The sequence below is a fragment of the Antedon bifida genome, chromosome 1 (genome assembly GCF_963402885.1).
Source record: "Antedon bifida chromosome 1, ecAntBifi1.1, whole genome shotgun sequence".
NCBI classification, from domain to species: domain Eukaryota; kingdom Metazoa; phylum Echinodermata; class Crinoidea; order Comatulida; family Antedonidae; genus Antedon; species Antedon bifida.
This window is the reverse complement of record NC_136226.1, coordinates 22271032-22289964: the sequence shown is the minus strand read 5'-3', so window position 1 is coordinate 22289964 and position 18933 is coordinate 22271032. Positions and strand designations below refer to the sequence as shown.

Below are 18933 nucleotides of genomic sequence, written 5' to 3'. Positions count from 1 at the left end.
TGTATTTCCACCTTAATTATACGTAGATTTTCAGTCTGTAAAAGATCTCTTTGGTCGACTAGTAGACATGTGTACTTTTTGTTCCACTTAGTCCTCCTGAAGACCTATGATGATGATCGAGCTTGTGTAGGTGCAGCTCCTAAACTGTGGAACCATCTTTCTAAGCCACTTCATGCACCTTCTATTGCATTTTTCAAACTTCTTTTAAAAACCCATCTTTTATATTCTTTATAATTTCAATCTGTTTTTCTCACTTCTATAATTTTATTTTAAGCGGTTTGGGACAATCAACATTCATTAACCCCTATTAATAGGACAATTTGTTTTGGGTCCAGAAGATGTTCCCTTTGTAGGAATTCTACTTTGATACAAATAAACAATAATACAATTGATGGATTATGGATTTATTATCTATTTTATTGAAAATATTTCTCGCTTTTCAGTTTACAATGACATAAACTATCCGTAAAAGATCGAACAAGCGTTCAAAGTGCTTATAAAGGCTTATTCTATCAGGTACGGTATTCCAATTACTGTATGTATTTACATTGCACATTACCCATTATCAAAACGTATTTCATACGCATTCATTTTCAAATACTTTTCCCATGAGTGTTCCATTGGACCACAATATTGTTTTCAAAACATAAACTAACTTGACATACACAATATACGGTCTTACGACACAGTTTCTCATACGATCGGCATTACATAACAATACAAAATAAACTAACTACCATATGCACCTTAATTACACATAAGCATAATAATGACATTTGAAATACATCTAATAATTTGTACAGTGATAATACGTATTTCATGAACAACTTTACTAATCATTTGACCCATTAGTAACACAGATTTAAGATATGTCCCATGGAAAATAATTGTTCACTATGAACACAAAAATGGATCCATCGGGGAAAACATTTTTACCTGAAAACCTTAATTGGAAGGGAAAATATTCACCAGAAGCCCATTGTCAGGAATGGGTTTTTGTATTTTTTAAAAGTGAAGCCATTGCCTCCACAATGACGTATATTCCTGTTAATCTTGATTTGATATTAGGTTTATTAGATTTTACTTAATTTACATTCTCTAATAAAGGAGTGAAGAGTAAATCTTAATGTTAATATATTATTATACTTTATCTCTGCGTATACCATCGATGGCAAATATTTACTTAAATCACATACATATATTACAAAACGAAAACAATCATAATACAATAATACAATAATGCACCAAATGAAATTCTACTAACACATATACAGCATACGCTCTTGAAGTAATAGCTATCACTTTACTGGCATGGAGAAACTCGTAGTGATATTATGGGAAGTTAATTAATTTATAAACGGTTAAGATGAGGAAATATATGAGAATTAGCCGTTCTAGTAGGAATTAACATCTGGAATCTTCTGCTTGATATAAGGACATACTTGGGATCGACCCTTTAACACTCTCTCGACGTGGCATACGCACGTGTAATGCATTTTATATACATTTTTTAGCTTTCCCAACCGAGACTCTTGGTGGAAATGAGACATGTAGTCGATCATGCATGACTTAACTTCTTCCAGCGCATGGAGAAGTTAGAGAAGCTACGCTCTGAGAGTTGCTTTGACGACGATGACGACGATGCTAAGCGCACCCACAGTCCTTTTCTAATTTTTGTTAGGAACTAGTACACAAAATAGCATCTTACTCTTCACATAAAAACGCAAATACTGAAGCAATTCGTTACTCAGTATTAACATTCGCACATTCTAATGAAAATGAGTAACAAAGTCCATGGAAATAGACTACCGTTTTAACTATATTCTTAGGCCTATAAGTTTTTAACAATCAGATGATGTTATCGTGGATTGGTTAGAATTGTACGAAGGACACGTAAGTTCAATCGGTTCTGGGAACATAAGACGGTGCTTTCTTCGCCTTCTAAAAAATAATTGAAACAAAAATGCATTAGGCCTATTGACGTAGATTGCGTAAACCTATTGAAATTATGATAGTAATTATATTATACAGTAGGCATACTAAACAATTATTGTTTTCTTGATTAATTTTTGTCTGCTCATTTTCACCAAAATAATCGTTATCTTACCTTGACCAAACAAATACAATAACAATTATCATAACAACTAGAGTAACTATGATGCCAGCAAAAATCAAAAAAAGTTGTTTGTATGTTTCTGTCCAATCCTGAAAAAAACCCCGGAACATTTTGATTAGGTAGGAGTTGCTGTCAGTAGTTTGGGATTTAAATGCATATTATTTATTTATCACAAGTGACACGTAATAAAAAGAAAAAAAGAAATGAACGAACATTATTAATGAAATATACTGTATATATAATATAAATTATTTACATTTTTGTAAAAAATTCATTAAACTTTTTTTAGTTGAGCGATATAGGCCTACATATATATAAATAAACATCACAATTGATTTTAAGGTTATGTGTGAGTTTTAATTATTTATTATTTAATTGTTTTCTACGGAAGTGATTAACTTTATCAAAACTACAAAATAACCTATTCAAAGTCTGATTTAAATAATCTTCATTTTTCATGTTTTTGGGGACAATACATCTTTAAATAGTCCATCGTTTCTAATTTACCATAAAACGTACATAACATTTAATTCAAGGAATGGCCTGGTTTAATGTTTTTAAAGTAATATATATGCATTATTTTTACAAAACGTTGTAGAGAATGGGTCTTTAATGTTAGATTAGCCAAGCCAATATCATCAATTCATTATACGATGACAATTTATATATTGTATTCATATTGAATTTTAAATCAGTTGTACTTATATTGCTTTAACTTCCATCAAACACGTTGTCCTAAATATCGAAAAGAAACAATTCGTTATACATTTAGGCATACTTACTTGATATTTAGTGCCTGAATCCGTGTATAGTTTATATGGATACATTTGTCTTTCAGCTTCCCCCATCGGTAGTTCATCAACCATATGTTTAATCTTACTATCAGGCACAAAACTATTATTTACGAACACCACAAACGCTACACTTGTAATGACGTTTCTAGAACGATAAACAACAAGACAAATAATACAGATGAATTGTATATTTATTTTACTATATAATTATAACTATGTATCCATACATCCCATCCATGTCGTCCGCCAACTTAATAACACATTATGAGTTGTTTAAATCAACAAAAAATAATGTTGTAAATCCTACTCTTATGTCATCACGGTATTTTAACAATTAAACTTTAAAACATGCTATAGTACATTAAAAATGCTTACGATTGGTCATTTAAACTTGTTGAGATAACCATGCATTCCACCTTTGTAGCTCCATCTATATTGTTATTTTCACTAAGTAAAGTCGCGAATTTTTCCTCCAGTTCGTTTGTGTTAATGGCAGATCCTTCTATGTCTATTTTATATCCATCTTTCTGCGAATCTTAAATTAAAGAACAGAAAACACGTATGTTTATAAAGTACGCTACCCTTTATGCCATATACGATGGTCATACAATATGGTCAAATGAAAAACTATTATAAATATTACTTATAAGGTATAGGCATTCACATTGTACAACTATTATAAATATTAAATATTCTAGTGATAGCGTTTATTACGTCGCATTGTTGCAACCTGTGGCACTTTGTAATTACTCTTTTCAATTCATATTTATAATGCGCCGAATTCTTTCCAATAAGATAAGTTCTAAGGCGCAACGCCAGAACCGCTAGCACTCGTAAATTTGTTGAAATAAATATGATTTCAGATGCCTTTTAAAAAAGTCTGTAGATGTTGATTTCCTGATGTTAATCGGAAGAGTGTTCCATATAGATGGAGCGCACAAACAACATAATTAGTTAAAAAGAGAAAAATGTTTACCAATTTGGCAGTTTCTCCCTGTGAATATACCAGTGCATTTACAATGGTATTGATTCACCATGTCAGCACACTGTCCTCCATTTAAACACGGATGACTACTACATTCATTTACGTTTATTTCACAAAATGTTCCATTGAACCCATTGGCGCAAATACAGTAGTAACCGTTTAAAATATCGATACAGATACCATGATAGCAGGGGTTACTATCACATTCATTGATCTCGACATCACATGTTAGTCCATGGTAGCCGGGCGCACATTCACACGTAAAGTAGTTTATATAGTCATGACATGTTGCATTGTTCACACAAGGATTACTAAAACATTCATCGATATCTATTTCACAGACGTCACCTGAATATCCAGAAGGGCAAAAACACAAAAATCCATTTACACGATCATGACAAACACCGTCATGTAGACATGGGTTACTTAAACACTCGTCAATATTGTGTTCACATCTTGTACCATTGTAGCCTGGTTGGCACAGGCAATTGAACGCTCCGTGACCATTTACACACGTGGCATTATTCTGACATGGATTACTAAGGCACTCATTGAGGTCAATTTCACAGTCTGTACCGTTAAATCCCTGTAAACAGTCACAATAATAATACGCTATCTGATCGTTGCACGTTCCTCCATGAATGCATGGTGAACTAGAACATTCGTCTATTTCTACTTCACATAAGTCACCACGAAAGCCAGTTCCTCCACAATAGCATTCGAAACGGTTAATCAAATTCCGACACTGTCCATTGATACACGGAGAAGAGGTACATTCATCAATGTCATATTCACAATCACGTCCATAATAACCTGCGGTACAGTTACAAATATATGATCCAATAAGGTCAGTACACTGGCTTCCGTGCTGACAGGGGTTACTATCACATTCATCTATCTCGATCTCACACAGTGTTCCTTGAAAAGCAAGTGAACAAAAACATTCGAAATAGTTGATTCTGTCATGACAAATACCATTGTTATGACATGGACTACTTTCACACTCGTCGATATTAGTACCACAATGGGGATCAGTGAATCCTGGAGAACAGTCACATTTGAAATGATTTATTCCATCTATACATGTTGCATTATTGACGCATGGATGACTGGTGCACTCATTAACGTCATTTTCACAGAAGATTCCGTCAAAACCAGAGCTGCAATCGCAGTTAAAGTAGTTCACAAAATCAAAGCACGATCCGTTATTTCTACAGGGCGAGCTTTCGCATTCATTTACATCAATTTCACAATGATTACCTCTATAACCACTTGGACATAAACAAACGTATTCATTTATGTGGTCCGTACAGGTACCCTTATTAACACAAGGGCTAGATAAACACTCATTAATGTCTACCGCACAATATTTCCCTTTAAAGCCATCTGCACAAATACAAGAATAATCACCTATGCCATCTACACACGTTGACCCGCTCGTACAGTTATTACTAATGCATTCATCAATGTCAATATCACAGACTTCACCTGTATACCCTTTTGTACATGCACAGTTGTACATTCCTATGAGGTCGATACAAGTAGAATCATGTTTGCATGGATTACTATTGCATTCATTTATTTCGTTTTCACAAAATTGTCCATCAAAACCATCTTTACAAGTACAATACACATGGTTAATTTTGTCTGTACATGTTGAGTTGTTTGCACATGGATTACTTAGGCACTCGTCAATATTTTGGTCACACAGTTCTCCGTTATAACCAGGCATACAGTTGCAACTGAAATCATTGATTCCGTCCTCACAAAGACCTCGTATGCAAGGAGAACTAGCACATTCATCAGTATTTTTTTCACAGTGAATCCCCTCATAACCTCGAAGACATGTGCAGTAATAGCCAGCAATTTTGTCAAAACACGTTGCGTTGTTGTGACATGGAGTGCTCGCACATTCGTCAATATTGTCACCACAATTATCGCCATCAAAACCCTCAGTACATGTACAGGTATAACCGTTTAGTTTGTCGTTACAAGCTCCTCCATTCAAACATGGTTTTACTTCTTTGGTGCATTCATTTATTTCAGTTTGACAGAATTGACCTGATAAAAGAAATTGCATTATTGTGTTAATCACAAAGAAAAATATAGGTAGTATAACTTTCAACTTTACAATTGATAATAATTTGTTTATAGTATTAATATCAACACAATGTCATACCTTCATAACCGGGTGCACATGTGCAATAGAAATTACCAATTTGATCAGTGCATGAACCATTGTTTTGACACGGTGAACTTTCACATTCGTCAATATCGGTTTCACAATTTGTACCTATATTGAGTAATAAACAAAAATAACTATGTTTACTACATAAGCTGATTTAGTTTTTATTTAAAAAAAAGATGTTGGTGCTTTCTTCTGTTTAAATGGTTTGCGTCCCGTCCCATGGTTTAAATTAATTAATTTAAAAACCAGAGAATTAGAAACTAACGATTATGAAAACGCTTTACCGTCATATCCCTTTACACATTTGCATATGTAGCTGTTTTCCTTGTCTTCACATGTTGCTTCATTTTTGCATGGGTCACTGCCGCATTCGTTGCTTTCTTTTTCACAATTCTTACCTAAAGCAAAAATAGTTAATTAAAATATGTTATTAAGAGCCAAGAATCAAATATTTGGTGGTAGATGTAAAAAAACGGATGGATTTCTCTCAAATTTTTACCATGGATAGGCACTTCAATAAAAAGCATATCAACAACATTCATTTTAATTTTTAGCCTTCGTTATCATGTCAACGGTCAATTTTCCAAATGTTGATATTTTTGCATTATATTTTTCACAGGTTTCCTATAGTGAAAAAGCACAAACTTGTATTTTAAACCAAAGAAAACTTACATTATACAGGTTTTGTTTATAGAACTGTAAACAACCAAGTATTGAATTCCATTTAATGCAGACAAAAAAGTACAAAATGTAGTTTGGTTGATACCACTATTTAGTATTTTAAAAAGGGGTGTTTATTTTTATTTTTTTTTAAGTATACCTCAAGGACAGGTGCTCACTTTACTAGTAATGTTTTATCAAAATTGACAAGATAGTTCATAACAATTCTCAACTAATTTTTTTACCTTAGCAACGATTTCTATGTGTAACTAAGGAAACTAATTATATAAATACAAACTTATGGCGATTTTATGAATACAAACAATTGATTGCATTTGCACTTCTACTTTTCCTCAAGTTTACTTCTACTGCATTCTAATATACCATGTTTTGGGGGTTTTTTACACTGCTTGTAGATTTTTAAATTACCTCAGTATTTTATTTAGGAAATCACTTACATTAGAATGACCTATTTGTACAGTAATAAATCAGCTTAAAATACACCACTCTGGGCGTCATGATAAAGTTAAATAGCCCCCTTTTTAAATAAATGGTATCTCTCAAAGTATGAATTCAAAAATATAAAAAAAAAGTATGAAATAGGTACATAATGCATTGTTATTAAGCATACAATAATTATTTGTTATAATTAAATGAAAACAAAGTCACTCGACTCAGTCAGTTGAAAAGTATCTATCTTGTTTGACGTTACATAGTAATAAAGTTCAATTAAAATATAAACTAATTGTGTTCTTACCATGGTAACCCAAACTGCATATACATTCATACCATCCTATATTGTCTATACACATTCCATTCGTAGAGCACTCAATGTTCGCATACTTGCATTCGTCTATATCAATATTACAGTTAGGTCCTTCATAACCAGTAACACATTCTTCTTCACCTGTCTCAATGTTGCAGACAAAATTTTCTGGAGGAACACAACGCTTTGAACATGTTGGTCCGTAAAAATCATCGTCACAGTATACTGCCACATCAATGGTTGTACTACTTTTAGGTTTCCTGAGAATATGTATAATGATCAAAATTCAAAACACAAAATAGGCCTATATAAAGTTTTTTTTTTTTTTATTAATAATTATTCGCATATTTATGTTTAGGCCTATGTTGATATAAGCATGGAGTATTTCTCCATGATATAAGATATAAAATAAAATTAATTCTGAGTCAACCTTCGTACTTACTGCGTTGGACCTTCCCTGATTACGTAACGAGAATTTTGTAAATATGACTTATTTGGTTGCAAATTAAGATCATCTAGATGATAAGAAACATTTGCTACCAAGTCATCGGCATTCTTTTTGTCATAATCCCATATTGTAAGGTTCAACCAAATGCTTCCCTGGTTAGGAATGAAAGACAATAGTTTAATTTAATTCCATTCTTTGTTTGTGATCGTGAAATAAATATAATCTATATATAAATTTACGTAAGGGCAAATTCGTTAAATCGCGCGTTACTTCTAGAATGTTTACTCGATGGTATATAAAGTTTGTTCGTACTTTCGGTACTGATTTTAACCACCTGATGTAATCCTGTTTACTAATTAAATTGAGTTAGATAATTAGTTATTGACAATTGAAATGAATTTAGGTTCAACGATTTGCCTTGTTTTGTTTTCCGATCGTAGTATACACTGTCTAATGGATGTCCATCTTGAAAAATATCCGCACACAATAATACGAGGATGCTTCGCATTTATCTATCTCCTTCTACGATAATTCTTTTTAATAACTGAGTCGGTTGAACAGCTCGAGTACAGCATCATAATGTTGAAGACAGGCCGATTTTCTTTTTTTTTAAAATACTATTTTGATTTAATTTACGTTTATACAAATGTATTGATTTGCGATGAATGAAACATTCCAATATAATTATTTGGTTTAGCCTAACACAAGTACATGTAGGTAAATTTATGGGCCCTTGTCGAATAAACCTAGAACCTTTAGATATAGTATTGCAATACTTGGACAATACTGTAAATACGTATTAACCATTTTTGGTCGCCATTTGAATCGCAAATGTCTTACTATGAGTGTGGGTAGTGTTAGATATATAAACACATGTACAAAAAACATATTAGTGTGGATAGGCCCTACTGTTAGATATATAAACGCACAACATACAAATACACTTTATATAAATTTAAGTAAGGGCAAAAATCGGTAAATCGCGCCTTACTTCTAGAATTTTTACTCGATGGTATATAATGTTGGTTCATACTTTCGGTACTTATTTTAACCACCTGATGTAACCCTGTTTACTAATTAAATTGAGTTAGATAATTAGTTATTGACAATTAAAACAAATTTAGGTTCAACGATTTGCCCCAAATAGGGGTGTTTTGCGATCGTGGTATACACTGTCTACTGGATGTCCGTCTTAAAAATACCCGCACACAATAATACGAGGATGCTTCGCATTTTCCTATCTCCTCCTACGATAATTGTTTTTAATAGCTGAAAACCGGTTGAACAGCTCGAGTACAGCATCATAATGTTGAAGACAGGCCGATTTTCTTTAAAAAATACTATTTTGATAGATTTAATATACATTTATACAACTGTTTTGATCTGCGATAAATGGAACATTCCAATCTCTGTTCCGCAAGTGTCTATTCCCTCAGGCGTCGTAAAGACAAGTACTGTGCAGTCATAACAGAAATTCGATCCATTTTATCCAATCTGTGCTGCAGAGGTTGGATATAGGTATTTTTTTAAACGGATAATGAGCTAGCCTTTCCAATCACCGTCTATTATGTACAACCATCTTTATTATTGTAGTTAAACCACCACCCACACCACCACTCTCCCACTCACTGGCGTGAGTAGCATTGTAAAGCCATTAGAGGATAGGCCTACGGTACGAAGGATCACATGCCCTAAACGCAGAACAACTTTGGTGGTTAGGAACCAACTTAAGTATGAATTGGCTCTATGAAACAATTGAAAACCATTAGACCTATACTAATTAAGTTAAGTTAGATAATTATTTATTGACGATTAAAGCGAATTTACGATTTTCTCCGAATAGAGGTGTTTACTTTATTACTGACAGTTCCTTCTGAACGTTAATATTAATTAATAATGTAATTACGGTACAAAAAAATATAAACGTCGTATTAGTGATGTATCGTTACATGTACTGTACTATTCCAATCGACAAAGTATTAAATAGCAATGTTTTACTGTGTTTAGTCATGGAGGTATAAATACCTCCTTGGTTTAGTGGTATAGGCCTATTATTTGTAAAACATGAAAACAATTAAAATTTCGTTACTAAATGGATAAAGAATATATTTAAAAATTGTTCGTCTTTGCACCCATCCTCCTTCCCATCCATCAACCCTCATGTTGCATACAAAACACAAATTCAGTTTGTTTCAAAACAATTGGTCTTATTTTGTGACAATTTTCTCTTTCGGATGTAATTCCCAGGGTGCTAATTTTAGTTGAGTACATAAATCACCGTGTCTATTTATTCGTTCCTGTAAATGACATGTATTTTTGTCCTGCATGTACATTTGAAGTCGCCAATTTTTTAACGCTGAAATAACTATGTATTCGAGAACCATCTGTGGGCACGACCTAGATGGTACTCGAGCGAAGCGAGCGTATCATCTAGTTAATTAATAATTACAAACAATATAAACGTCGTAGTGGTGTATCGTCACATGTACTTTACTATTTCAATCGACTATGACAGTGACAGTTTTAACAAAGTATTACATCGCAAATGTTTTACTGTATTAGTGGTATATTATTTATAGGCCTATAAAACATTAAAAAAAATATTCGTTACTGAGTAGATAAAAAAAAATATATTTAAAAATTGTTCCTCTTTGTACCCATCCTCTTCCCCATCCCTCAACCATAATGTTACATATAAAACACAAATTTGGTTTTTGTTTAAATGAGTCCAAGTTTCTCTTTCGGAAGTAGGCCCAATTCCCAGGGTGCTAATTTTAGTTGACTACATAAATAATCGTGTATATTTATTCGTTTCTGTCCTGCGGATACGTACATTTGAAATCTACGTACGCTGAAATGACTGTGTATTCGAGAACCACCTGTGGATACGAGCGAAGCGTGTGTACAATCTAGTACATACAATGTTGTAATCGTACTAGTAATAGTATTATTAGTTACATTCCATCCTCAACTTTTAATCGTGATGACTTCCTGACCTCAATACCTTTGAAGAGGCAGGAAAAGGCGGTTACTATCCGATCCGATTGTGAGATGAAAATGGTGTTCCAGTGATATGACGTCCTTCTTCTTGTTGAAATTGATGACATATCAATAAATAACAAACTAATCGTAAAAATGTAGGCGCAAGGTAAAAGTAATAAGGTAGTATTTTGTAGTAAACGTGTAATGAAGATTTATTTAGTATCAGTGCCTAATGTCACATTGATCATTTATCTATTTTGTTTAAAAAGTAGCTTATAGCTTTAATAAATAAAAATCCAAAAACTTACATGCCATTGCTGTAATTTGAATACCAATGGATTTTCAAATATTATTTCTCCAGATTTATTTTTTAACTGATCTGGAAAACTGAAGTTATTCTTGTTAGAATAAATGACAGGAGTGCTTATACAAGGAGGGTCTGTCTGTTCGTGCTTCAATCTGAAAAAAAATAGTCGTTGTAAGCTTGCTTTCATAATTTCACACTGGACAGTTAATTTCATTATACTAAATCGTACCACAAACCTAATAAACCTATATATAAACAATTCAATAACTGTATGAATGCGAATCAATGTGAGACACGCTCAATAAATAACGAATATCAATGTTGTTCTATTTAACTTAATTTTTACTTTATTCAATTCCCAACCAACTGAGATAAAAACCTCCACTAACAGGCTGAGATAAAACAAAACAAAGAACACAATAAACATTAAACAATAATGAAATGATTAAACCTTAAATGTATTATGGTTGTTGAAAATTAAATACAGTATTTAAAAAAAGGGATTATAGTTAAGATTATATATGTATTTAAGCTCAAATTTACACAGCAAGCAATTTGTTACCGATTTATTATGAAATATAACATGATTTGAAGAAGAACCGAGAATATATAAAAAGAGAATTCGGATTTAGATTTAGCCCTCACGGAAATGTATGTTATACTTTCATCGCCTACATATAAATATAACAGAAAATAAGATTACATATAAAAAATGTAAAGGATAAACCTTCTAAAAAAAGAAATCAAAAAATATTGACTGACATTAAACGCACGAGTACGGAAAGAAAGACATTAAGAACGATTTATTACGCATTTCATACGTACGCTGAAATCATTATCAAACAATACTGCTGCCGAGTAAATTTTACTAAGTACATAAATAAACTAAAGATTAATTTAGACAACGCTATTCATTTAAATTTCAATCAACACTAATACTTGTATGTAATACTAATAGGATGATAATATGAAAAGAAGTTTGAACTGTAAAGATTAATGTTCATAGTTTATTTTCTATTTCGCAACATAGAAATTACGTTGATAAATATCTTCAAATTTTAGATAAGACAACTATTGTATTCTTTTAAAGTATTACTCTCCTAGAATTAATTTTACCATCATTTAGGAAGCTACTTATAGCTCATACTTAGAATTCCACAACCACAAACAAAATAATGAACAACTGGTTTTATTTGGATTAAAAATTAGCCCGTCCTATAAACAACTACCCGAAACCAGAACGATTAACGTTCTTTAGAGTTTTGAATTAGAAGCAGACCAAACCTAAATAATAAATGTTTTGCCCAAACCTTGTACAGACTTGAACAAAGAATAGTATTTTACTCATCATCAACTTTGGAATGAACTTTCAATTGATACGGTATCTGTAACTGTAATCTGTAAATTACTAATTACTAACTAAAAAATGTTATAATGTTGTTTTAAGTCCGGATAAGTATAATGTCATTGTCATTGTTGTAAGAATATTGTTTTTTTAAATATAGTCCCTAAGTTTAAACTAATTATGTAAAAATGTTTAAATATCGTTACTCGTTTGTTATTGTCTAAAAGTATATATTTAATTTAGATGATTAGAAACATTGAATGGTTAAATTAGCTATGGATAACACAATTTTTTGTCAATTTTATTTTACTGTTTAAACAACATTGACATTTTCGTACCATACATACCTATTTCCATTATGAAGACAAATTGAAAATTTGTTATCACAAGCAGATTTATGTTCGCATCTAGGACCGCTTTTAAGTCGCCCTGTGCTATCATACACAATCAAGCCAACCTGAATACTTGCTGTCGCGTTTACCTTCTGAAATTATGAAAAATATCATTTGGAATATTGGTATTATGATTTTATTTTAAAGTAACATTCATATAAATGGACATAATTACAAACAGTGCAATGATGTAGTGCATAGATAACATTTAATATAACATGAACTTGGATAATATTTAAAATAGACACACTTAAAGTGAGTATGACAGGTGTTCTTTTAACAAGTAGCATAATAGTAAACCTCAAAATTAACATAATATAATGTGTGTCCTTGATAACAATACGTATACTTCCTTGAAGTAGTACTTCTATAGCATTGTACTACCACATCCGTAGATCCTTCCTAGTAGATTATAGCCAACAGGGAGTGTTACTGTTACTGTTTTCACTTTCCTGGTTTTAAATATTAAATTTTGATTACTACAGGTGAGGTCTTCCTCCAATTAAAGACCAAAGTTGTAATGGTCTTTGAAATATATATTTATACTGGGTAACCTCTTCAGTCAAAGACTGGTCTCCCAGAGGGCCCAGTTGGTGATCAGTGGCTGTGATGTACTAACACACCGGGGTAACCCCCTACTCGTCTCGAAAGATGTACTAGGTTCTTTAAAGTGCACACGAGCTAGTTGTGTACACTGGACCTACGGTTTCCGCTCGGCCACTCACTCACTTTAGCTTTGGTCTAAAGACTGTCACTAGATGTGGTCTTTAAATCCCCCTATTTAAGGAGAAATTCGATGTCAGAATGGTCATCTTTCTCCCCGAGAGTTAGGATGGGCTGTCTGCCTTTCTGACAATTTGTGTGTATTTAAAAAACCTACCAGTATTTGTTTGATTCTTCAAATTTTCAGTGATTGATATACCAAAAAATGAACTAATTTTAATTAGAGGGAAAATTCGAAAGAAAACATTCAATTTGGTCAATCCAATCTGTGGTCTTCGGTCTTTAATTTAATTCGAGGAAGACCGAGAAGGGACAAAGAAAAGGAAATTAATAATAGGTTGATTGTATTAGTATGTGTACATATATCAATATATTAGATCATCATCATTTCTAACTATGGTAGCATAGATTCCAACTGCCCCGCTCTTTCAACGAGATTGTCCGCATATGATGTTGTGTCCGTTGTCCCGCCCGTCTCCTTATTGTCCCGCTTTTCAAAATGATAAAATTATCAATTAATATTGAAAACTTTTACTTCTGAACTAGTTTGAGTATTTATTTTAGATACAGAATTTATTAACGATTTTCACAATGAATGAGATCACAGCACACAAGTGCTTTGATTAAGAAGAACTGCATTGGGATTTTGTTTATTGTTTAAAACATAGGTTGGTAAAAAATAATCAGTCCAGGGTTCATCATGTGAAGCTTTCCTTACTTGCGTCTCGTTGTGTCCAGTCCCGCCCGACCCCCGATTGTCCCGCTTTTCAAAGTGATAAATTATCAATTAATTAAGTAACTATGTAAAAACAACCAAGTGTAAAAAAAGACATCCGCCGATGGATTTTAAAAAGCTTTAGATTATGAAAATTAATTGATAATTGTTTTATTTTCAAATTATTAACACATTATATAACTCTCCTGTCAAAAAAGGACTAACTTCTTACATAATCAAAGTTTTGTGATGTTTGTGCTTTTATAATTATTTATTTGAGAAAATACTTTATATGTATTTGATACGACTAAGGTTCCCACTAGGAGCAGAGGAAATTAGGACCTGTAGGTCTACATGAAATTATTTTACTAGTAAAAAGTACCTATAGAAGTACTTTTTCGATTAACCAAAAATAAATTACTTTAGTCCTACAACATTTTTAAATATGTATTTACTTACGTAGTCATACTATTAGAGCACCATACTTTGGCAGAATGTTTGTATAAAGATAAAAATAATGATAATTTCTTGTTTATTTTTCCCATTTTAGAAAGAATAATTAATAAAATAAAATCGAAATTGGTCTACTTAACGGAAACACAGTTTTTCTGGTTTGTAAATGACTTGCAATATACTTGTATATATTTTCTCTTTAGTGGGTGTACCCCATATTTATTCATACCTTGTATGAAGTAGTGTTTAATTTTTTTTTCATTATTTTTATTCATATTTTACGCAAAATAACATAAAAAAATCCTATTTAAACAGCAAGTAAACCTCTATCTTATAATCATTTTAAGTAACCATTTCAGTGTGTATCTATTCATATAAATCTGTCAATCCACTTTAAAATAGGTAGGCCTTATTTAAATCTAAAACATATCCCTTCCAATACTATGTGATTGCTAATCTGAAATTAATGGAGCTGTTTCAAAATAATGATAATATAATTATAATATGGTGGCTATCTCAAATACACGCGCATGTGCGAAGATCCACTGTAGTAGGTACATTATTAACACTGTGGTCCTAAATAAACTTTTAGTTCAAATTAACAAAACATAAATGAAACTGCTATATCTCAATAATGTCTTTGTTGGCCTAGAAACCTGTAATTGGCTATTATATTACTATATATACGGGTAAATCTTAATATGCATGCTTCTCACAAAATATATACAATTACTTACCAGGATAACTTTGAATGAAAGACAGACACAAAATAATAACAGTGAGACAAAATTCATCATGGTTTTAACAGGTATTAAAGTGTGTGAAGTTTACCGGATCGTATTTTCAACTACCTTAAACCATAGTTATTGACCTCTTATTGAGTTCATTTTGTGCAAAAAAATCGTCTTCACCAAATTAAAGGATTTCCTAAATACTTCCGCTTCGGAAAAGAAATCAATACACCTTTTCATACCAGCAAACTTTGCGGAATGCTATAGGTATATATTTTGTTACTTTTATTAAGGCATTAATATTTAAGTATTTCTTGGTCATGATTGATTCTACCAGATTTTGTTGGTAATTATTAATTATAAAACATATCATTATACATTATTCGGAACGTATAAATTAATACTTATTTAAAATTTATTTAAAAGTTCATGATTCATTCATTAAATAAATAAGATGTATTTCTTACAAAACCCCTAATTACCGTCTACATGCATCTCAATATTTATCAGCAAATGTTTTCTCTCTTTTCCCAGACGTGCTTTCGTGGTGGTATGCGCATGTCCAGTCCGAGTTTCAAAATACCCATTGTTTCAGCTGTAGTAAATTATAAGCTACCGCATTGTAACTGTTTCCTAATGCTTCCGTTCTCTTGAATATAACTGCCTTATTATCATCATCATCATCCGTGATGTCATTTATACGCCATCACATCAATCATATCTCCATAACTCGTCATAAAATATCAATAAAATTCACTATACATAAACTTCAGGTCAAGGGTAAAAATATTAGCAATTAAAAACACATACACGCGTACACAGGATCATTCGCGTGAAATCGCTCGCGCGTTCAAATTTTAAAAAGTTCAAAATTACGTTTTGATCAATGGACGAACACTCCGATCCGGACAGACCATTCATCTTTATTAAGATGGCTCATAAACTTTTAAAATGGCAATTAGTTAGAAATACGAGATGGAACTTTGTGCAGAAAAACGTGAAAGCAATGTGAAAAGTTGTGCTTCCAAATAACCTCTGATGAGTACACCGAGGTGTTACCAGTGGACACTTGGGGTAACGAAGACGTTAGGAAAATTGAAACAAAGTTTTTATTGGCCTCGAATGCACCTGGACGTACGAGCACACAAAGAAAGTGTGCACCATGTGCTAAGCGAAAACCTCACCACAGCGTAGGAGGGCTCCTCTCCAGCAGTGGCCAATGCATGCAACGCAGCTAGTGGCAATCACCGCCACAGTCAACTAGTAACGAGTATCTAATCAAATGAATGGAAGTGCAGATACAGTGGCTTGGAGAAGTTCGTGCTTCAATACGGAGTACAACTACACTCTGGCAAGTAGAGGTTTTGCCATATCAGAACTCCCCAGGAGTCTACGTCGCCGAAGCCGAAGCCGTAGCGATTGCAGCTACAGGTAGCTACTGTACGTGAGCAAGAGCCAGACATTGAGGAAGATGAGCGTCCGGAGGCAGAAGCGGTTATATGACCGTTTGGCAAGTGTACCTTCTTTGAACAAGGGGAGTTTCGTACTCATGTACGACAAACGAAGAGAAAAAGAGTCCCCCCAAAACTGAGAGTCGTTGGCATATTCCTTACTTGATCTACAAAAAGTAACCTACCGGATCCAGGGAAATATCGAGTGGTACACTCCCACCTTCTAAAGACTTAAACGTGAGCTGCACAGGAGTCAGAGATCACCGAAGGACCCAATTCAACTGTTTTATTATTGTGTACTTATACTAAAGAAAGGATAATTAAAGATCATTGAACTAGATCGTAGTGTGTGTTTCTTTGGACCATCTACATTGATTATCGTCGTCGGAATAAGACCGACGCCCCACTCCACAAGAGGCAGATAAAACGTGACAATATCTCTCAATATTAATGTTATTATATTTATTTTACCACTAATAACGTATGGTATTGAAGTATTAAGTTACTTAAATCAGGTTATACTTATTCAAAATAAGTTTTGATACGCTTTGTTACGTTTTCTGATTTTAGAGCACAATCCATACCTCTGTTTAAGCAATTTTAGATGTTTTTTGTACGATTTGCATGCATTGCTTACATTTATCATCAATTTATTTTATTCTAGATTATCCCATGGTAATATACAATACTTTAATTATGTAAATTCACATTCATTTCACTTTAATAATAACGACGACGACGACAATGATGACGACGACGACGACGACAACGATAACAAGAACAATAATAATTATTATATCCTGGATTTATATAGCGCCTAATGTTGTGAAACCTCTAAGCATTTAATTACTAACATTATTAACCCAGTCATTTTTTTAGATCAAATACGTATGGAAACATAATCACATAATGCAGCTAGTAATCAGCGCAAAGTTGTGTCACGTCCTGATCTAACCGGGTAGCATTATTTTTTTCCCATCCAATTAAGCCAGAAATCATGAATAATTCATTAGAATAATTATGACATAAAAACTTTATAGAGGGCGCTATATAAGCTTGCAGCGAGATTAAATCATTTGTGTAAACAGCGCTTGCCAACCGAAATGTTTGGTCTAGTGGTAAAGGCTTTAACCTATTACACTGGAGCCCTCGATTCGAGGTCTCTCAAGAATATGTGGTTTTTTTTTATAGTTGAGAGAGATTATTTAGAGGGTTAGGTACAATATAAATATTATTATTTAGGAAGTAGATCAGCTGTCTTGCAATTCTTTATAATAAAACATTATTAAGGTAATGAATGATTCATGATTTCTGGCTTAATTGAATAGGAAAAAAATAATGCAACCGGGTACCCATTTATACACCTGGATGGAGTTAAAGTATCTCGCCTACGGATACAAGCAATGCGCCACACGCCCTCACTCACGCCTTTCCCTGTGTAAACAATTTTTTTAAATACAATAGTATGAAAATGAAAAAACAATAACAACAACAATATAGCTTCAGCCGACTAACAATAGAACAGAAACGCGAAAAACAAACGAGTGAATTTGAAAAGAAATAGGGTTTTTAAACTACTCGCATAAAAAAAACTTGTACTTTAAATCTAATTATGTTTTAAAATTAAAAAGTAGTTCTCGAGAAAATACAATTTTAGTATACTTGTTACTTTAAGACTGCTCACCGGCTTTTGAAATTTCTGTCCTATCTTTTAACACTAGCAAGTCTGAAAATAATTTTAGCTATCTGTATTTTCATTTTGAGATTACTTTTTTAGTACAATACAATACAATACAATTTAATGGATTCACTTGAGTAACAGTGGCACACGTTAGACAATACCTAACGGTGCATCCAAAACAAAATTAAAAAGAAAA

General features: G+C 32.7%; 1 protein-coding gene across 1 annotated transcript; it reads right to left on the bottom strand.

The window, feature by feature from the left end:
• Positions 1 to 405: 405 nt before the first annotated feature.
• On the bottom strand, positions 406 to 15717 carry LOC144845496 (uncharacterized). Its single transcript, XM_078702887.1, has 12 exons — positions 15612 to 15717; positions 12939 to 13075; positions 11248 to 11398; positions 7952 to 8109; positions 7501 to 7769; positions 6368 to 6481; positions 6075 to 6188; positions 3887 to 5956; positions 3286 to 3445; positions 2899 to 3055; positions 2108 to 2205; positions 406 to 1941 (listed from the first exon to the last, which is right to left on the bottom strand). Exons 1-12 carry the CDS (start codon positions 15669 to 15671, stop codon positions 1842 to 1844), a joined length of 3588 nt encoding a protein of 1195 aa, XP_078559013.1. The 5' UTR covers positions 15672 to 15717; the 3' UTR covers positions 406 to 1841.
• Between the last annotated feature and the right edge of the window lie 3216 nt (positions 15718 to 18933).

What these genes read in the sequence shown, in the direction of transcription:
- LOC144845496 (XM_078702887.1), bottom strand. Translation starts at nt 15,671, where the DNA reads ATGATGAATTTTGTCTCACTGTTATTATTTTGTGTCTGTCTTTCATTC. An exon ending in ATCAGGGAAGGTCCAACGCA is followed by an intron (nt 7,770 to 7,951) that starts GTAAGTACGAAG and finishes ACATATTCTCAG; the next exon opens with GAAACCTAAAAGTAGTACAA. An exon ending in ATGCAGTTTGGGTTACCATG is followed by an intron (nt 6,482 to 7,500) that starts GTAAGAACACAA and finishes TTTTTGCTTTAG; the next exon opens with GTAAGAATTGTGAAAAAGAA.